The sequence below is a fragment of the Typopeltis vanoorti genome, chromosome 23 (genome assembly GCF_054136105.1).
Source record: "Typopeltis vanoorti isolate ZY-2024b chromosome 23, IOZ_Tvanoo_1.0, whole genome shotgun sequence".
Classification (NCBI taxonomy): domain Eukaryota; kingdom Metazoa; phylum Arthropoda; class Arachnida; order Uropygi; family Thelyphonidae; genus Typopeltis; species Typopeltis vanoorti.
The window spans coordinates 32,135,567-32,161,442 of record NC_143571.1 but is presented as its reverse complement, the minus strand read 5'-3'; the positions used below and the strand labels follow the sequence as shown (position 1 = coordinate 32,161,442).

The 25,876-nt window shown below is 36.8% G+C and overlaps 1 protein-coding gene across 1 annotated transcript in view; it reads right to left on the bottom strand.

Moving 5' to 3' along the window:
• The window catches only part of LOC150093743 (dynamin-1-like), a 293,501-nt gene that overhangs the window by 165,518 nt on the left and 102,107 nt on the right, over positions 1-25,876 (bottom strand). The window contains exons 6-7 of the mRNA XM_090413039.1: positions 20,551-20,649; positions 4,842-4,950 (exon numbers count right to left, since the gene is read on the bottom strand). Coding sequence (XP_090269165.1) covers positions 4,842-4,950; positions 20,551-20,649 — 208 coding nt within the window. The remainder of the gene's footprint in view (positions 1-4,841; positions 4,951-20,550; positions 20,650-25,876) is intronic.

Below are 25,876 nucleotides of genomic sequence, written 5' to 3'. Positions count from 1 at the left end.
TTCTTGTAATCTGATTTTGCCTTCTTTACAATGCTGGTCACCTTTTTTACCCGAGCCTTGTACTGTTCATGAATTTGCTGGTCACCTTATCTTCTTCAGCAACTCATGCTTAATAATATTACTCATTCATCTAACTCCTACCTGATTAATCCTCCTTACGTTAGACATACAATTTACTATTACTTCCTCTAGATGTTCCTTAACTATTTCTCATGCACTGCTAACATCCCTTCCCTTGCAGAGTTTTATGCCATGGCACAGCTTCAGACTTCCTCCTAAGCATGTCATAATCACCTGCCTTGCCGTTCCACATATACCCTTTTTGATAATATTCCTCATTTTTTACAATCTTGCAAGTCACAACTGCATGGGCACTTTCTTCACTTGGAGGCAATGTGGCCACCTCAGTTATGGATAGCTCTTCTGATCCTATGTCTAGGTCCAATACTCTTGCACCTCAAGTCCCCTCTATCACATTTTCCTTAAGTAGTTATTATTATTATTATTGTTGTAATAGGTTTCACGGTATAATAAGAACACAGATGGTTAAGAAAATAACTACAGTGGCATCTCGCTAATCCGAACCTCTTTAGTCCGAACCCGCCAGTAATCCGAACTGCAGTTTGAAAGAAAAAAAGTTTTATTTATTACGTATTATTATTTTGTGTAGTATTATTTTTATTTAATAATTATTATTTTAACTATTATTATTTATTTTATTAGTATTACAGTACAGTATTTTTTTCATACGGTTATACGGATTATCGATTGTACGGTTATACTGGAGGACTATTCTGATTGATTATGTATTCACGTTTGCTTTTTTATACTGTACAGTACGTACCGTATTGTCGGCATGAATCACAAATATACACAAAAAGAGGAAATTCAAAATGTGCATAATTTGATTAAAAATATAACTCCAGATGTTGAAATTTCACAAACAGATGTTGCGGAATGGATGACAGGTAGAACCGAAAGAGAATTCGAAATCAAATCAGATGATAAAATTATAAATATGACGCTACAGAATGAATTAGAAGACGATGATGACGATAAAGAACTCGAAGAAAAAAAAGTAAAACATGAAGAGGCAGCTGATAGTTTTAATATGTACATAGAATGGGCTAAGCAGAATGAAACGCCATTCCACAAAATTTTATTGCTAATGCAGCTCCGAGAAGAAGCATTCGAAAAAAGTTTAGCTTCCAAGAAGCAAAAGAAAATCAGTGACTTTTTTACAAAGAAATAAAAAAAACTTTTTTTGTGTTATTTTGTGAAACTTTTTGTGTCGTGTACAAGAAAGTGATATTTTTTACAATAATTAAGTTACGTACTGAACTATGCAATTTTATTAAATCAGAATCCTAAACAATACAGGTACATACAAATGAAAGTTTTTGCTAAAATAAACTTGTGTTCTGTATTCTTTTTTTGTTTTACATTACAGTAAAGTAGCTTTTTTTCTATCAGTTAATTTATTTACAGAATTAAATTGACATACCATTAGAATCTGATTATTTTTGTCTTAAACGCTAGTTATTGTTGTCTTTTGGGATGAAATTCGCTAATCCGAACTTTTCGCTAATTCGAACGAGCATGTTTTTTATTAGTTCGGATTAGCGAGATACCACTGTTATTTAGTGTGCTCTGAAGATACCAGCATCTTCAGAGCACACAACACAAAGTTTGTTACAAATGTAAGACGACCACAATCCTGTGTAACAGTGGGGGCTAGTATAAGTGATTGCAGCGTGCAACACAAGACTAAAGTCCTAATATGGCGCCATCTAGGTAAAAAATAAAAAAATAAAAAAAAATAAAAAAAAATTATTAAATTTTTAATAATATTAAAATATTAAAATTTTAATATTAGCTTTAAGTTAATAAATAGTTATTTTCTTAACCATCTGTGTTCTTATTATACCGTGAAACCTATTACAACATGTCTGATGAACACATAAGCCTATCCACGCATATTATTATTATTATTACACCCTCCATGGAGTCAGCAGACTCATTGTGAGAGGTTCATTCAACTGACAACATATTTATTATTATTATTATTATTATTATTATTAAACAAGACCTCATGGAGTCAAAGACTCATCTAGGAGGTCCTTTTATCTCACACACATCTCATCATACCGGGTCTTAAACACATTCAAACTCCTTGCAGACACCACACTCTCAGGCAAGGCATTCCAATCATTCACAACTCTGCACGAAAAAAACCTGCCTCTCACTCCCCTACTCACACCCTCTTTATACAGTTTCCAGGGATGACCTCTGGTTCTCCCCTGATCTCCCACTATTCGCTGTAGAACTTCTCCACCATTGATCCTATAGCAACCCCTTACCAACTTGTAGGTCTCTATCATATCTCCCCTCTTCCTTCTCTCCACTAGTCTCTGCAAATTACATCTTTTCAATCTTTCCTCATACTCGACATTCCAGAGGTCAGAAACTACCTTAGTCAGTCGCCTTTGGACCCTTTCCAACATCTCCTCATCCTTCTGAAAACCAGGTGACCAAATCTGGGCACAATAGTCCATGTGTGGCCTAATCAAAGCCTTATACAATGGAACAAGAATCTCCCTACTTCTACACGTCAGTGTCCTCCTCATCATTCCCAGAAGTCTTTGTGTTGTCTTCACAATTTTGGCGATGTGACCCCTAAATTTTAGATCCTTATCCACTATCACTCCCAGATCTCTTATTTCCTCTACTTCCAACAATATATTCTTACCAAGCATAAATTCTGCATCCCATCTTTGTTTTCCAAATTTTAAAACCTTACATTTTGCAACATTGAACTCACACCCCCATTTGCTTGCCCAATCACTCAATTTATTCAAGTCTTCTTGCAAGGCCACAACATCTTCACTACTCTTTATGGTTCTTCCCAACTTTGCATCATCTGCAAACAACTGAATATCTCCATCCAAATCTTCGCCAATATCATTAATATACAAGTTAAATAGTAATGGCCCTAAAACAGATCCCTGAGGCACTCCACTAGTGACTTTCCTTTTCCTGGATATTGCACCCCCATACACAACTTGTTGATACCTATCAGATAGCCAGTCTCCAATCCAATGCACTAATCTAATATCCAACCCCATCTGCTCTAGTTTGACTGTCAACTTATCATGAGGCACTCTATCAAAAGCTTTTGCGAAATCCAAGTATATTACTGTGTATCCTTCTCCTCTGTCCAAGGAAGCAGTCACTTTATTGTAATAAGTAAGTAGATTACTAAAACACGACCTCCCTTTAGCAAATCCATGCTGTCCATCAAAGATTATACCATTGTTGTCAACCCAACTCTGGATTCTAGCTCTCACAAGCTTCTCCAACAACTTAACCACAACACCCGACACACAGATAGGCCTATAGTTTGATGCTTGAGTTCGATCACCTCCTTTATGAAGTGGCACAATATCTTATAGAATCTTAAAATCCTTAACACTCCTTGAATTAACAAGGCATTCTAGTAATGCATTCCATTCACTGAAAATTCTTATTACAAAATATCTACTCCTCACCACACTTTTACACAACTTCCAGGAATGACCTTTGGTTCTTCCCCTCTCACCATCTACTCATTTTATAATCCTCTCTGGATTAATCTGATAAAATCCTCTCGCTAACTTAAATGTCTCTATCATATCATCTCTCTTCCTCCTATCCACCAAACTCTACAATCCACATTTCTTCAACCTCTCTCCATGGCCAGTATTCCAAAGTCACGATATTGTCTTAGTCACTTGTCTATGGACACTCTCCAATGTCTCCACATCACATTGAAAACCAGGTGACCAGATCTGAGCACAATAGTCCAAATGTGGTCTGACCAGTGGCTTATACAGTGCCACAACCACTTCCTTATCCTTATGTGTTAGAATACTTCTTATCATAGAGAACTACAATGTGCAGCCTTTGCAACACTAGCAATATATATTGCCCTCTAAACTTCACTGTGTTGTCAACTGTCACTCCCAAATCTGTAATCTCATCCACTTCCTGTAGTACAGCACCATCGATATAATATACAGCCTTATATTTCTGCACTCGAAAATTTAATATTAATAAGGGCACCTTGCCCTTATTAATATTAAAATTATAATCCCACTCTTTTGTCCAAGTAAAAAGTCTATTCAAATTCTCCTGAAGAGAATTAACATCAGCAGTGCTATTTATAATTCTTACTAACTTTGTATTATCAGCAAATAACCGAAGATCCCCAGTCAGTCCACATGATATATCGTTTACAAACAAGTTAAACAGAAAGGGGGGGCCTAAGAACAGAACCCTGGGGCACACCTCTGGTTACCATCCTTTTTTGAGCCACTGCTTCATTATCATGAAGCAGTGGCTCAAATCTAATCTGTTTTGATGTGGAATCCACATTTTCCTAGGGACTTCCTGGTCTATGCAGCAACAAAACAATGTACTTTATTCTACTGGTCTCTATCTCGCACCAGATGATCTATGGCAGGATTGTAATATTTACTATTGATACAATTTCAGATCCAGGAATAGTCTTTCTTAAAAAATGCTTTTTAAGAAAGCATTACATGAAGAAATGAATGATCAATTTTTGAAATAACCACAAATTCCAAATGAAAAGTCAGTAATGTTAGCATCATACACCTCTAATGACTAAAGAGAAAGTAAGTCAAATAACAAAAAGAGGAATATATGAATGGGAAAATGGGACATGTAGTTATTGAATAATATTACTATGTGACTTAATGTGTGCACTTTTCTTTTTCAAACCCCAAATGGATTAATGATTCCAAATACATTATCCAGAATAAAGAAAGCAATATACTGACCTATAACTTGGATGATTACTGAAAAATTTTCTTTCTTTATCAAGAACATATCCCATATCCTTTTTATCGAGTACATCTTTTTGGCTTCTATTTAATACTCCAATGTGTCCTAAAAAATTGAAATAAAGAAATAACAGAATTACAGTCTTTTTGACTCCATGGTCATCTGATGTTAATATAGATTGACTCTCACTATAATAAACACTCTTATAACAAATTTTCTCATTATATCCAACCATTGAAAATTTAAGTCTCATAGGCACAATACTATGCTAAAAGAAATTCACTTGAACAAAATATTCTTGTGGTCCCTCCGACAGATTTGTTATAGGAAGAGTCAATTGTAAAAAAAAAAAAAATAAAACAATAATTAAAAATGGTTATTTTTTTGGAAAGTTGGGGGGAGGGGCAGAAACTTAATTACAAACATTATGAATTGTTTTTATTTTCACACATTTCTTTCTTTCCTCTCACTGATATAAATTACTGTTCTGAACTTCAAGATTCCCAAAGATACATAAAGAATTATGACTCAAAAATTGCAGCTATATACTCATACACAATAAAATAGCAATAAAAAAAAGATAAAGACAGGAAAAATCCTATTTAAAAATATTTGAAATAAAAATTATATAAAACAACATCATGAAATATCTCTGAATTCAATCAAGAATAGATCAATAACAAGGTTAGATCAATAACCTTGTTAAAGTGGTTAAATAAAATGTGTTGTGTGACTGTGCACATAACAGTACAGATTATCAGAATAGCATTAGCTTTAAAGTTTAAGTCTTGCAGCCAATTGAATCTCTAAAGAGGAAAAAGAGCAAGATACTACTAATGCATAAAGGTAGTACCGGAATGGAGTCATCAAACAGCTTGGAAGCATAGGCAGTTTGTATAGACTCTGTGGTCATTAACTACTTCTTCTTAAGCTTTCATGAACCATTAAGGTTCTTAGCTGAGGACTTCACAACTGTGAATCTCAAGGGTAAATTGGTTGACCCTATGCCTCCCAGCATGTGTCCTATGTCTGTAGATGCATGTGTTCATGAAGCTCGTTTGCCTGTTGGGGTATGAAAAACTCAAGTTACCAGGAGAAACCCCTCTAACTTCTGTATAAGACTGGCTAACTCACCTTTAGTTGAAAGATCCAAATAAAGGTTCCTCACATCTTAGACAGTAATTGAACCCAGGTCTTTCCGACCAAAGGGCTTCATCTATACCTACTATGGAGGCTTGTGGTCATTAACATTTTAAAGAATTTAGTAAGATCACATATACAGAGCTGGACAAATGATGATAATATTATTTGCAGAATTATCAGCATAATTCTATAAAGGAATGCTCATATTTAGTAATTTGGTTCCCTTTTATAATAAAGTAACAAGAGAAGGTGATGAGAGAAAGCATTTCGCTTTGCTATATTTATTTTGCAAAGACATTTGACATGTTGCCACATGTCAATATAATATTCAAGTTGTAATGTATTGGTTTAGATATTAGATTAGTGGAATTTGAAACTGACTCTCTGATATATATATCAGAGAGTCAGTTTCAGTAAAGAGCATATATGGAGTAATAATAGAGAAGGAAGGTAAAGTAGAATTCCACAGGGCTTAGTACTGATATGATATTATAATTGGATTGCAGGGAGATATTCAGTTGTTTGCAGATGATACAAAGCTGGGAAGTGTTATTAGTAATAGTATCAACACTGAGGCTCTTCAAGAGGATTTTAAAATGAATGAGATGTCCATTCATTTTTCACCTTTCTAGTGTATTGAATGAGATGTCCATTTACTGGATTAAAGCATAGATTTTAAAATTTAGGATACACGGATGAGAAGCAGCATATTCCAATGGTGAAATTAATTGCAAGACGTTGAAGATGCAAGGGACCTTGAGGCAAATGTGGATAGAAATTCAGACAACATATTTCAAAGGTGGTAAACACAACAGTTATTAGTGAAGTCGAAGAGTGATCATCAAGTAATCCTTGGTAATCAGCCATATTCATATGGCTGGCCATCAACAAGAAAGAATATGTGTGGAAGTACAAGCTGGTGATTGTGAAAAGCCTCAGTAGACAGCTTAGTTGTTATTATTATTATTATTACCCCAAGACCTCATGGAGTCAAAGACTCATCTGGGAGGTCCTTTTATCACACACATCTCATCATACCGTGTCTTAAACACACTCAAATTCCTTGCAGACACCACACTGTCAGGCAAGACATCCCAATCATTCACAACTCTGCACGAAAAAAACCTGCCTCTCACTCCCCTACTCACACCCTCATTATACAGTTTCCAGGGATGACCTCTGGTTCTCCTCTGATCTCCCACTATTCTCTGTAGAACTTCTCCACCATTGATCCTATAACAACCCCTTACCAACTTGTAGGTCTCTATCATATCTCCCTCTTCCTTCTGTCCACCAGACTCTGCAAATTACATATTCTCAATCTTTCCTCATACTCGACATTCCAGAAACTACCTTAGTCAGTCGCCTTTGGACCCTTTCCAACCTCTCTTCATCCTACTGAAAAGCTGGTGACCAAATCTGGGCACAATAGCCCATGTGTGGTCTAATCAAAGCCTTATACAACAGAACAAGAATCTCCCCACTTCTACATGTCAGTGTTCTCCGCATCATTCCCAGAAGCCTTTGTGATGTCTTCACAATTTTGGCAATGTGTCCCCCAAATTTTAGATTTTTTCCATTATCACCGCCAGATCTCTTATTTCCTCTACCTCTAACAATATATTCTCACCAAGCATAAATTATGCATCCCATCTTTGTTTTCTAAATTTTAAAACCTTACATTTTGCAACATTGAACTCGCATCCCCATTTCCATGCCCAATCACTCAATTTATTCAAGTCTTCTTGCAAGGCCACTACATCTTCCCTACTCTTTATGGTTCGTCCCAACTTTGCATCATCTGCAAACAACTGAATATCTCCATCCAAATCTTCACCAATATCATTAATATACAAGTTAAATAGTAATGGCCCTAAAACAGACCCCTGAGGCACTCCACTAGTGACTTTCCTTTTCCTGGATATCGCACCCCATACACAACTTGTTGATACCTATCAGATAGCTATCTCCAATCCAAATGCACTAATCTAATATCCAACCCCATCTGCTCTAGTTTGACTGTCAACTTATCATGAGGTACTCTATCAAAAGCCTGTGTGAAATCCAAGTAGATTACTGTGTATCCTTCTCCTCTGTCCAAGGAAGCAGTCACCTTATTGTAATAATTAAGTAGTTTACTAAAACATGACCTCCCTTTAGCAAATCCATGCTGTCAATCAAAGATAATACCATTGTTGTCAATTCAAGTCTGGATCCTAGTTCTCTCTAGCTTCTCCAACAACTTAACTACAACACCTGATACACAGATAGGCCTATAGTTTGATGCTTGAGTTCGATCACCTCCTTTATGAAGTGGCACAATCTTGCCCTCCTTAGGAACTTGACCAAGTGCAAGACTCGTATTAAAAAAATATGTCAAGGCAGTGTCAACTCTCTGGCACTTTCCTTCAGAATATGCGGTGATATATTATCAAGTCTCACAGCCTTAATTACATCTAGTTTACTCAACTCCCCAAACACCTCTTAATCACTTACAGTCAGTCTCTCCTCCCCATCAACAACTGCTCTCAATCTCTCCATGAAGTCACATTCACAAGATTGCAAGATCTTTATGAACTGCTCATTATCTCCACCACACATTCTGCTACAGCTGTCTTTATACCATTTTCTCCAATCAATGTCATCCTTCCATAATCATTCTTTCTTTTGCTGGCTACAGATTGAAAGAACTCCCTAGGATTCTTTTTGGCTTCATTAGCTAACTGCTGTTCATACCTCTCTTTAGCTTCTCTCACCAACCAAGTCACCCTCCTCGCCTGGTCTTTGTAGACCTCATGAAATTGGTTATTTCCACTTCTCTTATGCTGCCTCCACAATGCCCTTTTTCTCTTTATCGCATGCTTAATCTCTTTATTCATCCATTTCACACCTACCTTATTTAACCTTCTCACCCTTGGAATACATTCAGACATTGCATCTGCTAGATAGTTTTTGAACATTCCTCAAGCTGCATTGATCTCTTTTCCAGCTAACTCCTCATTCCATGCTACACTTGCAAGTTGTCTTCTGAGCTCTTCATAATCACCCCTCTTGTAGTTTCACATATACCCTTTTCTCACAGCGTTCCTCGCACTGCTGGCAACCATCCAGGTAATCATCTCATGGTCACTCTCACCAATTGGAGGATGATTTGACACCTCATTTATAATTACATCCTCTGATGAGATGACCAAATCGAACACCCTTAATCCTCGTGTACCCTCTGTTATATACTGTCTATGGTAGTTATCCCTCAAAAACTCAAGAAACTCATTTTCTTTACTTCCAGTTGCTATCTCATCATTCCAGTCTATATTGCCATAATTAAAATCACCCATAATGATCACCCTTTTCTTATTTGCTTGGCTAATTTGACTATACATTTCACTATCACCACCATCCACATTACCTGGTCTATAACAACATCCCACCAAGTATTTGATTCCATTCACCTCTATCTCGCACCATACTGCCTCAAAACCACTGGCATTATTTCAGTCTTGCATCTCTACTTTGTATGGACATAACTCTTTCTCTATCATCAATAGCACTCCCCCTCCCTTTTTATCCCTTCTATCCTCACGAAACACATCATACCCTTCCATCTCTATTCCTGTCAGGATGTCATCCTCTTCCAACCATGTCTCACTTATTCTGACAATTTTTGGGTGAACAGGCGCAATTAGTGCAACCATTTCATCTGCCTTGTTTCTTATACTTCTAGCATTGGTATACAAACACAACAGCTCATTTTGGATCTACAGCTAGTTCCACTGATACCACTCACTCGATGTGATCTCTCCATGCTAGACTGGGGCCATTTCCCTTTCTGCTTCTTCATTTTAGAACCCTTTTCAACTCCAACTGTTTCTTCTTGATCCCTGGTCATCTCATTCCTTTCCTGCCTACACATGCTCTCACCTCCTCTTGGAGTATCCACCTTTCTCATGCTGTGTACCCCTGTCCACCCTGAGCCTCCCCAATTCCTTGCTCCTCTTGCACACCCATTCTCTCATTTTCTATACTCATAACACTCACTTGCCCATTCATATCCACTTCTTCAATCTCTCCTGTCTTACTCTCCTGCTCTTCCACATCACTCCCCTCTCGATCTGATTCATTCTCTCTATTCACTTCTCCACCTTCCAGCAGCAGTCTCTCCAAGCGACTCACACCATAACCACTCAAATGCAGTCAATCGCTCCCACACAGCTCACTTCGTCCCTCAAACTCATTCCACACATTAACAAACTGTACTCCCATCTCCTCACACATTTCAGCCAGCATATCATTCATAATCCTTGCTCTCTGCCTCATTTCACCACAGTCATACCTAGGCAACACACTGACTACCCTTCCTGCCACACTTCTCTTTTATCCTTCCAAGCAGCCTCCTGATATCCATTTTGACATGCTCTTTGTCCTCTCTCAAATCATTTGTACCAATTAATACTATTAACTCTTTTGCTCGCTCCCACCTCATATCCAATGCCTCAATCACTCTACTCATTATGGAATGAGGAATTGGGGAGGGAGGGTTGAAGTGATCAATTCTGCTTGAATTCAAGATATATTTAGCAGAAACAGCTGAATGTATTTCAAGGGTCAAAAAATGTTAAATAAGGTAGGTGTGAAATAGATGACTGAAGAGCTTAAGCATGCAATCTGAAAGAAGAAGCCATAATGAAGACAGCATAAGCTGAGATAATAATCAGCTACATGAGAAGTACAAACTGAAAGCCAGGAAGGTGATGCTTTGTAAAAACAGCAAGCAGAAGTGCAGTATATGAGAAGCAGTATGCTAACGAGGCCAAAAAAAAAAAATCTAAGAGTTCTATAAATATGTGGACAATAGAAGAAAGAATGATTATAGAAGGATGCTAGTGGGTAGTGAAAATGATACTGATCATGACTGAAGAATATAGTTAAAATATTAAATGAGCAATTAATGAACGTAGTTTATCCTCGTGAGTGGGACTTCATGCAGAACTTGAGATTTGAGTGCAATGGGAAAGGAGGAGAGACTGACAGTAAGCATGCATCATATATGAGGAAACTCAGTAAAATTCATGCTAATAAAGGGAATGGATGTGACATATCACTGTGTTTTCAAAGGATGTTCCAATAAAAAGCAACTACCTTGATGAACTTATTTAGCATATCTTACAATTAGCCAAGTTCCAAAGCAATGAAAAGAGGACAAAATTGTCCATACCATAAAGGGAGTGATAAGAATGAGGGTTAAAATTATAAGATAATCTATGTACCTGAAACTGGGGTTAAGATCCAGAACTGGATTGATAACAGCAGCATTCTCTTATGGACAGAATAGGTTTACTAAATAGATTGTGTTTTAGCAACCTATTACAACAAGGCAATAAGTGTATTAGCATATATCAAGGGTGTATATTCTGGGTGTGCAGTGCACACCCACGGAATAGCGATATCACCGATATTTTGCATTTATTCCAGTTAAAGACTTTTCCTGGCTTCACATGATTCCTAAAATTAGACACAATATACTAATGCTTCATGAAGAGGACTTTTCGAAGCATAAACATTGTATCACATTCACGTTAATATCCCTGGATGTGTGGCCACAAATATTAACATCTTAGACTCCTTTGAACAGGTGCAGTGGGTCAAATTTCATAGCATTACATTGGATTTTAAACCACCCAGAAGGCAAGGTAGGGTGTGCTGAGACAATAGCACCCAGAAATCAGTGGCTCTGATTGGTTATTGTATCAACCAATCCAATTGAACGTGGTCATGATTGAAATTTTTGTTTACTGAGTTTCATCTATTTTGTGTGTGTGAAGTGAATTAATGTGTGACAGTGATATAGACAAGTTTTTAATATATAATTTTCTATAAATGTATAACTTTTTTTTCTTATATTTACAATGGAAACAGTGTTAATGATCTACTGAATGTCTTTTCTGCCACAGCTTTTGGTTACAGTCTAAAGAGGTTGAAACTTGTGTATAAATAAGTAAGTAAAATGAGTTATTTCAGCATTTCTTTGGTTCAATCCAGAAAAATAATAATCTCCCATGTGATTACTTCTGATTCCTGTATGTACTATATTTAAAAATTGTATCAAAATTCAAATGAAATGTGTCACACTCTAGTATTTGCCAATGATAATCTAATCTCACCAAAAGCATTTAAAGTTGAATACTTTATTTTGTGAAATGGAGGAAGCTTATTTAAGCATAAAGACAAAATGACTTGGTTATCACCAGATGGCAAAACCCAAATTGATCATTTTGCATTCAAGGGTAATTTTAGAAGTTCACTCTTAGATGTTAAAGTAAGGTGAGGAGCTGATGTATGATCTGATCACTACTTAGTAACAGCCAAAATTAAACTAAAAGTGCATGGGATTAAAAAAAAATTAGAAATCAGAATGTCAATGACATGTCTAAATTAAAAATGAATGAAATTAAAAAAAACCTTTTCTATTATGATAAAAAATCAATTTCATATTTTGGAAAATGAGAGGCTAAAAGATGAGAAAGTAGAAAACCTAGATGTGACTGAAATGCAATGGAAACATTTTAAAATGGTATATAGTGAGGTTGCAAGAGACTGTTTGGAAGAAGTAAGGGGAAAAGAAAAAAAAACAATGGTTCTCAGATAAGACCTGGAGACTCATAGAAGAAAGGCACAAAATTAAAATGTTTGAAATTGCTAAATTCCAAGAGCTAAAGAAATTCATCTCAGCAATTATGGAGAGAAAGACAAGTTAGTTAAATGATCTGCATGAGAGGATGAAACGAATTATGAAGACAGTTTGGCAGAAGAAGTGCAAAAGCTAAAAGAGGTGACAAGTGACTCCAGCAATGTATGGAGATTCCATAGTTAGACAACTAGATAATGAGAGAATCCATAAGGTCTGCTATCAAGGAGGGAGAATGAACAGGATAATTCAGACATTGGATATGAGGAGAAGACAAGCAAGAGAACTAGTGGTGGTAGTGAGGACAAACGATTTCAATGGACATAAGGAGCATACAAGGGTGAATATCAAGAGGTTATTGAGAAGAGTGAAAGAAAACAGTGCAGTGGAAAAGGTTGCCGAGGTATGACAATGATGAGTTAAGACTGAGAGATGGAATCATGAATGGTAAGCTAGAGGAGCTGTGTAAGGAGAAGGGAGTACAGTTTGTGGATGTATGGCATGTGTTTAAGAGAAGAATGGAATTATACAGAGGTGATGGGTTGCATTTAAATGGCTTTGAGTGAGTATATGGAGAAAGGGTTGCTAAATGGAAGTACAGTGTGTGTGTGTGTGCTGCATGCAAGAGATCAAAAGTAAGAGATAAAGTGAAAGAGCAATGTCACTGAAGAGACAGGGGGTGTTTGGCAGTGGAAACAATGGTAGTGTGAGAGAATAAGAGAGAACAGGAATGAAAGAGGGACAGGGGAAATAGAGTGAGAGCCTGGGTGGACAGGAAGACATGGGGGTAGGAAGAGTTGATTTTGAAAGTAGCAGTGAATGTGTATATGGAGATGGAATGCATTGCAATGTGGGTGCAGAAGTTGAGACTAAGTGAATATATGTGATAAGTGGTGATAAAGGTGATTGGGCAAGGGTAGATGTGGTGGGGTAAATTACAACCAACCAGTGGCTTGGGTAGGACTGGTTACAGACTTAAAAATGAATTGTGTTTGTTTACAAATGCCAGAATTATCAGAAATAAGGGGAATGAAATAGTTTCATTGATTGAGTTTATTCGACTCAAAGTCATTGGAATAAGAGAAACATGGTTAAATGAAAATGATATCATAATGGGAATAGAAATGGAAGGATACAGTATTTTTCATAAGGATAGAAAGGAAAAAGAAGGGAGGGCAAGTGCTGATGATGATAGTAGGGGAATTAAGTCCACATTTTTCATAGAATGAGAGAGGCCATCGCCGGAAATTGTGTAAAGAGGATGTGAGCAGAGGAGTGAGGAGTATGTTCTTTGCATGGAGAGTGATTGGTGAGTGAAATGCATTGCTTGAGTGTGTTGTGAACGTATATACATTGATTCATATTAAGTCATGGTTGGAACAGCATTGTGTGCAATAATGTGTACCTTCCACGATGAGTCTCACTCCATGGAGGTCGGATAATAATAATAATAATAAAGGCTGCAACAGTAGAGCAAATTGGAAGATTATGAGATTACAAGGAAAATATGGTCTGAAGAATAGAAGTAACTAAATGCAATAAGAGGTAAGGATGGTTTACTGCTAACTAAAGAGGATAAGATGGTTGGAAGATAGAAAAAACACTGATGAAATTTTAAATGTAGACAAGATCTAGACAACAATATAACTAAGATTAAAAATTTTCTATAATGGAAGAACATCCTGTAAACATAAATTTAAATATAGCCTCAGAACCTATATCTAAAAATGAAATAATAAATGTGAAGTGGAAAGGCTTTAGGCAATAATAATATAGTAATAGAAATGCTTAAGGCTACTGATAAAGTGCAACTGATCGTTCACAGTGTGATAGAGACTGAAAAGATTCCTAAACAGTGGAAATAAGCAATGATAATTATAATCCCTAAGAAAGGAGTCTCACTAGATGTGAGAATTGGCTGACTCTCAGTACTTACAAACTTTTTCTGTAGAATATTGATAAATAGGATTAAATATGAAGTACAGAAGATATTAAGGCATGAACAAGCTGGTTTTAGAAAAGGTGGGAGTACTGTGCATCACATTTTTGCTTTAAGGAACATTTTGAACAAAACATTTCTGTCAATGCATTTGACAGCATTGACAGAAAAACATTATGGTTAATTATTAGAAGTTATCGAATTACTTAATATGACAAATATGTGAGAATAATCAAAAGAAATGTATAAGGGAACCAAAAGTTGTGTTAGCATACAGCAAACAACATCCAAATGGTTTGAGATAAGATCTGGTGTAAGGCACAGTTGTGTAACATTTGGGTTATTTAATATAGTCATTGATTGGATTATGAGAAAAGTTACAGATGCAAGAAGAGGAATGAAATGAAATCCTGTGTCACAGTTAGAAGATCTAGATTTTGCTAATGACATAGCTCTGATATCCCCAAAACACAATGATATACAAACAAAATGTTGTATAAAACAGGTGAAAGTGTTGGTCTTAAAATAAATATGACTAAAACAAAAGTGCGTAAACTAAATGGCAAATGCCATAAAGAGATCAAAATCAATCAGCATGCTATAAAAGTTAAGAATTTTACATACTTGGTATCAAATGTGAAACTGAAGGTGGAACTGACAGGAATATATAACAAAGAATGACAAAAGCTAATACTGCTTTCAAAAAATTAAATAATATATTGAAATCTTCAACATACCATAATAAAACCAAAATAAAGATCAATAGCAATGGTAAGGCCATATTATTATATGGATCAGAGACAGAAACTGACCAAAAAACAGGAAGCTAAATTAGTTTTCAAACCAAATATCTCTGTAAAATATTAAAAATATTTCCCCCCCGTCATATAACAAATGACTTACATGCCAGTAAAGGTTGGTCGATTGGTAGGGCCTCTGCTACTAATGGCTCATGCAAAAAGTTAAGCAAGGTTGAGTGTGGTTAGTAGTTGGAAGGGATCAATCATTTGATGCTGTTGGCACACTCTCCCTCAATGAGTCTTTGGACTCCCTGGAGGTGTCACATAATAATAAGCTGATTGCACAAAAAAGCGCCACCAATGAAATAAACACATAAATAAAAAACTGGATTGGATACATACTGAGAACTGACAGCAGAGAGAGATTCCTAAAGTGGCTTTGATATGGATCTCAGAAGGAAAGTGGAAAAGGAGAAGGCTCTACATTAACATGATAGCAAATGACAGAAAAGGAAAGAAGACTGGATAGATGGAAGAGCAGGAGAGAAGCTGAACTGGTAGCTCAGGACAGAGCTTTCTGGAAGAAACAGATTATTATTATTTTCTCTGCTTATATGTCATGAGACACAATAAAAGAAGAAGTAAATAATGTAAATCAGGGTTTTCACATGGATGTGAGGAGTAGGTTTTTTGCATGGAGAGCTGTGGGAGATGGAAATGCATTGCCTGAGAGCATGGGTGATTGGAATGCATTGCCTCAGAATGTGGAAGTGCTAGATGTGGTTTATAAGATTGACAGTGGGTTTTCCTGAGATAAGTCTTTTGGCTTCATGGAATTCTGATGGTAGTCATTTCAAAACATAAATTTGACAATTTGAAGTTTCAAAATAAAAACTTTAAGCAAGAGAAAGAATAATTCAACAGGACTGCAGGAGAATAATGCTTCTGACCATTGACAGTAGTAACATATTTAAAGCAGAGCATGTGATGCAACTATTAATGAGTAGACTATTATTATGTTGGAGGTTTAATGGATTTTTTACAACACTCAAAAAGAATTAAATTAGAATTTAATGCTTCCTATATTTCGTCCTAGTCACTAGGACATCTACGGGGATTACAAAAACAATTAATGTAACATGCACACAAAAACTTACAATACTAAGCCCAACAACGTGGGTGACACTAAAGTCCTATCTAGGTGGAGCGCCCTCTAAGGGCGGTAGTAGGTGGCCTGGAATGTAAGGTGGGACCTCTGGTGATGAGTGTTTCTCAAATCTTCGGAAGCTTAATGCAACCATATTTGTTAAGATTTGGTTGGTTTCTGAGAGCTGCTGCTGCTTCTAAGAAAAGTCTCTCTTTCTTGAATTTGCTGTGGTGGAGCATGGTGGTTTTCTTCCATGATACTCTGTGGGTGGTGTCCAAAACATGGTCAGCCAAGCCTGAATGGCCATAGTTGTGTTTAATGATGTACGACTTGTGTTCCTCCAGGCGGATGGATGCTGATCTGCCTGTCTGTCCAAAGTACGCAAGCTTACAGGAACAGGGTACTTTGTAAACTCCAGGCAGAGAGAGAGGAGGGAGCTGATCTTTCATAGAACGGATAAGGGTAGCAAGTTTGCAGTAGGGCTTATATGCTGTGTGTAGGTTATACTTTTTTAGTATCTTGGCTATTTTTTCCGAGGTGCCTCGGATGTAGGGTATGGTGATGGCATTTTTAAAATCTTGTTGATGAGAGGGACGGGGAATGGGGGAGGAATTGATTATTTTTTTGATACTGTGTTCGCTGTAGCCATTGGAGAGGAAGGTTCTGTGTATGTGGTTAAGCTCAGTAGTGAGGGCGGTTCCACTGGAGCAAAGATTGTGGGCTCTCTTGGTAAGGGTACAGATCAGCATCCATTCGCCTGGAGGAACACAAGTCGTACATCGTTAAACACAACTATGGCCATTCAGGCTTGGCTGACCATGTTTTGGACACCACCCACAGAGTATCATGGAAGAAAACCACCATGCTCCACTACAGCAAATTCAAGAAAGAGAGACTTTTCTTAGAAGCAGCAGCAGCAGCTCTCAGAAACCAACCAAATCTTAACAAATACGGTTGCATTAAGCTTCCGAAGATTTGGGAAACACTCATCACCAGAGGTCCCACCTTACATTCCAGGCCACCTACTACCGCCCTTAGAGGGCGCTCCACCTAGATAGGACTTTAGTGCCACCCACGTGGTTGGGCTTAGTATTGTAAGTTTTTGTGTGCATGTTACATTAATTGTTTTTGTAATCCCCGTAGATGTCCTAGTGACTAGGACGAAATATAGGAAGCATTAAATTCTAATTTAATTCTTTTTGAGTGTTGTAAAAAATCCATTAAACCTCCAACATAATGTCCTCACAGCACTTAAGCCTCTACACAAGAGTAGACTATTACTGTGTAATCTTCAGAAGAAAAGATAAATTCTGCAAGGACTGGAAGTGAATGAGATGTTGGGAAGACCAGACATTAATAACTTGGAGGGGACAATAATACCGCTGCATGTGTATTTTATTGAATGTGCAAAATGTTGGCTTGTTTAATGACTATTGAAATGAAGGGTTCGAAAGGTCAAAATTATGACTCTGTACACATGTAGTGATATGACAGATATTTTCGAATACAGGCTGGTCTATATATCTGCTTTGTAGTTAAGGTATTGAAGATGTTTATTAGGCATTGTATGTAGGATGGAATTGATGAAATTATTATATGACACCACCAAGGAGTCCAAAGACTAATAGACAGAGGGCACCTACTCTAAAACTCTCCATCTCCATAACTCAATCCACCAACTACAATGAATCACAACTACTATCATCTATCATCTACTGCCCACCACCACCACTAGTGTTTTGACAGCCAATCACAAATATCCATGTCCACAACAGGATTCAAACCCACAGTCTTTTGGCTGGAAAGTGGATAAGCTAACCACTCAGCCAATCAGGCCGGTGAATCATAATACTCATCGCAAGACTCATTGTAGAAGACCTGCTGTAGAAAACACTTAGTCTATCATACAATTCCTTAAACCCATTGACTGTTTGTGCTCTCCCCACTCTATCATGCATTGCATTCCACAGTTCAACTATCCTCCATGCAAAGAAACCACTCCTTAACCTCTCGCGCATACCTTCCTTTTGTAACTTCCAGGGATGGCCCTTGTCCTTACTCCTTTCCTCCTGTTTCACCAAACAAAAGAATTGCTCAGTGTCAAAGTTTAAAAGTTTCAATCATATCACTTCTCCTATTAACCAAACTCTGCAGTTCAAAGTCCCCCAACCTATTTTCAGTACAGTAACAAGGGTATGAAGCACCTGTGGCAAGTGTCTAACTCGCATCCCCTAACCCAAAAATGACAAAAAATTTTAAAAATGTAAATATAACAAGTTAAATTTTACTAAATGCAATATGTTAAATACTTACTATTAACCCCGTCAAAATGAGTTGCAGGGTGTTGCAGAATTTGTGTGTCTAAAGCGGTGTATTGCAGAAATTTAAAAATACAATAAAAAATAGCAAACTTTTATATCTATTTATTTATTTTTATTTTTTACGTTTTGTGCCCCAAACCTAGTTGCGCCTATGGTGGGCGCCTCTTTCGGCATGCCCTTGTTACGACACTGTCTATTCTCATAACTAACATTGTACAGTCCTGATATCATCTTTATTATCTGTCTCTGTACTCTTTCCATGGTTAATTTATCTAATTCAAATCCTGGTGACCAAATTTGAGCACAATAGTCCAGGTGTGGTCAGATCAGGTCTTTATACAACAGAATGACAACTCTTACCTCTGCAGGTCAGCATCATTCTCAGTATTCCAGTAATCCTCTGGGTTACCTTTGCAATATGTTCTCTGAATTTCATGTTTCTACCAATCATCATCCCTAGATCCTTTTCCTCCTCCACTTCATCCAGTACAGTTCCTTCAATGGAGTATGCAACCTCCCACCGATATCTCCCCAACTTCAAGACGACATTTTGCTGAAATTCATTTGCCCATCTATCCAGTTTATTTATATCCTCTTGCAGTGCTCCCACATTTGCACTATTACTAATAACCCTTCCCAGCTTCATGTAACCTGTAGGCAACTGAATATTCTGCTGCAACCCATTGATAATGTCATTGATATAAAGGTTAAATAATACAGGTCCCAGTGTTGATCCCTGTGGGACCTCACTAATACCTTTTTTGCTTCCTTGATACCGTTTCCTCAAACATAATTATCAGATAGCCAATCCTGAATCCAGTTCTCTAACTTGACATCTAAATCATGCGCTGCAACTTAAATATTAGCTTATTATGTGGCACTATGTGAAAAAACACAGTCAGATGGCTAAGAAAAGAGTGCCCCCTTAACAAATCCATGCTCACTCTCACAGATAACATTACCCTCATCTGCCTAATGCTGTAAATGATCCCTTACCAATTTCTCCAAAATCTTAACTACTGAAGAAATGCAAAATAGTCTGTAGCTTGACACTTACAGTCTGCTACAATCTTTATGTAATGCCATTATCCTCCTGTCCTTTCAATCCTTTCATTGAAAAGCCAGCTACGGAGCTATCAGTTCTTTAGCATTCTCTCAAAACCCATGGCAAAATCCCATCCAGATCCATTGCTTTATTGACATCCAGAGTGCTCAGTATTTGAAGTAGACTCTCTTTTTGCACTTCTAAACCTCGAATCTGGCCTATACCACTAGTATAAAAACCTACATCTCTAGGATAAAATATCCCCCCCCCCAAAAAAAAAAGTTCTTTGAACAACTCCACTATGTCTTTTGCAACAATCATTCTATTCCCATTTTTATTCAACAGTGTCATTATTCCACAATTATTTCTCCTCCTACTGGCCACATAACAAAAGAATTCTTAGGATTTGCCATCCTGGTTGGCTGAGTAATTAGAGTATCCACTCTCCAGCCAAAAGGCTGAGGGTTTGAATCCCGCTGTGGGTGTGGATGTTTGTGATTGTCTGCAGAAATACTAGTGGTGGTGGTGGGAAGGTAAATGGCACTGGTGTAGTTGCGGTTAGAATGGGTTGTAGAGCTCTGTCTTGAATTGATCCTTGGATTTATAATTTTTTAATTTATAATTTATCTAAAAAAATAAAACCATAACGTAAAAAAAAATACATGCAGAACATTCAATAAATTACCTCTTTTTAATGGCAGAACTTTATTTTTCAAAATATCCTTGGCATCAGTACCTTCATCCATAAGATCCAGCTTAGTGAGCACACTTATTGTTCTTTCACCTTAAAAAGAATTTATAGAAATGGATGTCAGTATCATATCATAGTGTGCAATTGTATCATTATTACATTATTGCATTCACGCAGAATAGTGAATTAAGCATTCACTATTCTGCGCGAATGCTTAACAAATATTGTATCTTGACATTGTAGATCTCAACTACTACAAGCAATGAATAATGACTGGCATGATTTTCAATTTGTTAAACAATGGATGACTGAAAAAGAGAGTAAATGCGCTTTATTATTATGAAGGTTCTTCCCAAAGTCCAAGGACTCACTGAAGGAGAGCTCCTTTTTGTCACTAATACATCATCTTTCTCTCTGTCTCTTTGACTACATTAACCAAAGACACAGTCTACAATATTATCATTATTAGACAGATATCTCAATGGAGTGAGAAGACTTATTGCAGGAAACAAACACACTAGCTTTTATACACATAATACCTATCATACTTCTCCTTAAACTCATTCACTGTCAGGACACTCAAAACTAATTCTGACAACTCACTCTACTCATTTACCAATCTCCAAGCAAAATAATTTAGTCCACACAGCCTTACTAACTACACTCTTACACAACTTCCAGGACTGACCCTCTCTCTCTCTCTCTCTAAAGTTGTTTACCTTGGGTAAACTAAATGTTAAAGATACCAAGTAATTTTTTAAAACTTGATTTTAATCCTTTTTCCCAAGTAAGCAAACAGACGAATAAGTCAAGTTTACGCCTGTACATAGTGCAAGTACATAGTATACCCAAGGTAAAAAACTTTATACATCTTTCTCTCATCCTGAAATTTTATTAAATAAGGTCAAAGCACCTTGTTTAGGTGAAATTTATAAGCTCTGCATTACTTCAACCTTGGGATTTTTTGGTCTGGCTCCCACTGATGAGACCTCAATAAAGGTTGAAACCGGTCTGGGAAGTGCTCCTTGCCCTTAATGCATAGCATCATACATCTCCGCAAGGGGATGTGTTTTGCGTTAGGGGGAAATACTAAGGAAAGTGATCAGAGCTTACTCCACCTTTACCACGAGTTGCCTTAGACTTGCACTATGTACAGGCGCGAACTTGTCTTATTTGTCTTTTTGCTTACTTGAGAAAAAGGTTTAAAACCAAGTTTTAAAAAATTACTTGGTATCTTTAACACACACACACACACACACACACACACACACACACACACACACACACACACACACACACACACACACACACACACACATCATATATTGAGAAATTTTCTTTGTCTAAATCATACAGAATCCCTTTAATAATTTAAGTTTCTATCATGTCCCCTCTTTTTTGCCTATCAACTAAACTTTGCAACATACCCACCCTCAACTTATCTTATTAGGTAGCAAGCATTCCACAGATCTGTCACTGGCTTGGTCACTCATCTCTAAATTCTCTCCACCACTCCTGATCCCCAAGAAACCCAGGTGAAAAGCATCTAACAGTAGCCTATTCTGCACACTCACCATGCACCATGAGAAGAACCTATGTTTCCTATACTAAGTTGATGTTCCTACCATATCCCCCCCCTCCCTCTCTCTCTTCTGCCTATTCCTGAAACCTTGAAATCCCAATTCCCTCAATCTCCTCATATGCACAATTCTATGGGCCAGTTATCACCACGGATATCTGATGCTGGATCTTTTCAACTGTCTCATCATCCACTTGAAACCAAGGGGACCATATCTGTTTTGTGTACCATAGGTGGGTTTATAGGCAGGATTGTAAAATAGGAGAATAACTTTGTTTTTCTTACAAGTTACCCAAAGTCATAACTTAACCACCATAGCAACATAGAACCTAAATTACAACTCTCTGTCCTGTCTATAAAGCCTACCCTCCAGTTACAATGACTACTAGCAGTAAATTCCCATTACTATTATATACTACCTGAAATATACTCCACCCAAAATGCATAACCTTACACCTGAGATCATTGAACATATATTAATTTTCATTTGCCCATATAACCAGTATGTTCACGTCAATCCACAAAATTTCTGTATCAGCTATGTCCCTTGTTACTCTCTCAACTTAGAATCATCCACTCTCAAATGACTTCTGTACTTGTGTCATTATCTCATCCAGTCCAACTGCTGTATTCAATTCAAGCTTTTGTAATAGCTTCAATACCTCTAACTCAACAATCTTTATTTTTTTACCCAGCTCCTTATTGCCATGCGGAGAAAGCTAATGGTTATGCTTATGCTTTACTAAATATATAACTTACTCAAGTGAACATTTAACAACTCAGCTATTTCAAGTGTATGTGATACTTTCTGACATCTACATTCACTAAGGTCATTCTTCCTTTTACTTACTACATAGCAATAAAATTCTCTTGGATTTTCTCTTGCCTGTTCAGCTAAATTCTTTTCATAATCCAATTTCACCTTCTCACAAATGTCATCATTCTCTCTCTAATGGCATGCAATTTATACTGCTTCTTAGAATGATCATTCCTCTTTTTACAATGCCAGATCCACAAAATTCTCTTTTTACACAGCTCTTGCTTTAAAATGTTATTCACACATTTAATTCCCTTGAAATGTATTCTCCTAGCTCTGATAATGGAATCAGATATGACTTACTTCTGATACACTTCGACTAGTTTCATTGTACTGCTGACTCCTCTAGTATACAGTTTTTCATGCCAAGATACTGCTTCAGGCTGTACTATAGTTTCACTCTGCTGGTTGGGATCACTGATTAGGTAGCATATCCACTCTTCACCAAGAAGCTGAAGATTCGAATCCCACTATAGGGATTCAAATTTTTGGAACATCTTTAGGTAGGAGATGAATTCAAAATCAATATTCATAATCCTTTTTCTGTTGTCCAGGTCATTGCGTGAAGTCCATCTGGTAAATTTTCCTTTTGACTTTCTTAACAAGCTGAGTTTATACAGAGCAGGGTTGTTAGCTCTGTGCCCAATCTTACAAGAAGGAACCTGGCTACACCCCATGGACTGGGTAGCCATTTTAGTAACCTTTACGACATGCATGGGCTACATTGGGACAATTCTTTAACTCCGGTAACCACATGGGATATTCTTTCCATCCAGCAATGCTGAATTCTTATTCAATTTGTGCAACAGCTTTAATATCTCCTCCTTGTACACCTGAGTTTCTTCACTCAGTAAAGAGGTAGCAGTGAGCGCAATGATGCATACATCAGGTTGATAGATTTATCAAAATGGGCGCTCGTTTGTTTAACAATCTCTTCTACATCGGTCACACATGTACCATCTACATTGAGTAGAATTATTCTTTTATATTCTTTCTTTCTTTTATTTGCAGCATATTGATAGAATTCTTGTGGGTTATCTTTAGCATGCAGAGCCAGTTTCTTTTCATACTCAGACTTGGCTTTTTGAACAACAGTTGGGACTCTTCTAGCCTGCTGCTTATAATTTTCATAACAAACATCCATATGCACACAGTATTTCTTCCACATCATCCTTTTCTTATGAATCTATTGCTTGATAAGATTATACATCCCTTTCATTGCTATCCTATTTATTCTTTAAACTCTAAGGACATGCTCCTATATTGTATCATTAAAGTATTTTTTTAAATGCTTCCCATGCACTGTTGATATTCTTTCCATCCAGCAATCAATATTATTGTGTTGAACTCAGTATACTGCTCAGTTGGTCTTAATTTCCTGTTCTGAAGTTCAGCATGTAACCTCAAATGCATCTTTACAATCTTGTTGTCTTACAGTTTTCTTTTATTTGGGTTCTGCCATCATGTTCTCAATCCTATATGGGTTTTCCATATTCTTGGAATTACTGTCCAACCACAGATGAGAGAACCATCAACACTTCTGCACATGTCAGAAGAAGGTGAATCTATTTCAATAATTGAGTAATCAAAGCATTTCATGGAATGAGTATTTATTAATACACATTGGAAAATTAGTTTTTCTTTTATCAACATTCTAATTTTTAAAGTGGTAACTATTTTGCTTGTATAACAGTTGGAAAATTTTTACATATAAAGCACATGATTTCACATGGTGGTGATGAATTTGTACATCCCTTATTCTGTTTTACCCCTTCAATATGAATTGACTTCTTGGCACTGTGCCAACTACAGTTCTCTCAGCTGTGGGCAGGCAGTAATCTATCTTTCAAACAGGCCTGTCAGACCATGCATTCCAATCATGCCACAGAATTAACTGCAAATGCACAAAGTCCCTACACTGCATCAAAACTTGGTTTGAAATAAAAATCAAGGAAGTGTGTGAGATGCTGATTCATCATCCTAACCTCAAAGAATGATGGATTAGTAATTATAAGAATATGGAAGATCCATCAGCAACCCATATAGGATCCAGAACATAATGGCACAACACCAACAAAAGAAAACCATAAGAGAACAGGAGTGTAAAGATGCATTTGATGTAGTTCTACTGTAATTTTTTAAACTTTTTTTAATCATCTATATTTTATTATAGAAAAATCAAAATTTAGATCACCATATAATAACTCTCAGAAAGACCTTCAAAGATAGAAACATGGAATGTTAGAGGAACTCGTGCAACCTGGGAAACTAGATATAATACAGAATGAAATGGAAGATACCGTATTTTCTGGTGTATAAGACGCACTTTTTTATCTTAAAAATTCATCTTAAAAATGGGGTGCGTCTTATATAATGAAGGTAAAGATTGTTTCCTCTTTTCAAAATCATACGCACTCCCTTTTATGTTCCAAGATCTTTGTAGGTGGTTAATGGTGCAATCAAATTGATGCGTGACCTTCACGTGACTTCTAGCGCGTCACTGGCTAAGAACTTGGTGTGGTCAGAAGGAGATTTTGTACAATTTGCATAAAGAAAAGTGCATGGAACGTGGAAAAATTGCAAAGTGGCCAGAACTAGAGACCGAAGTTTTGAAATGGGTGCAAGAAAATCGGCAAAATGGCATTGCCATTTCAACAAAAATGATTCATACACATGCAGTCAAAGTAGCCTGTGAGCGTAACATTGAAGATTTTAAAGGTGGTGCATCATGGTCTTACCATTTCATGAAACGCAGTGGACTTTATATGCGTACAAAAACAAAAATCAGTCAAAAAATGCCAAAAGAATATGAAGACAAAATTATTTCTATATTATAAGAAATTAATGATGATAGAGAAGAGTCAGATGACAGTGACATGGGTTTTGCAGGTTTCTGAAAGGTCAGTTTACTATTAAAAATTACC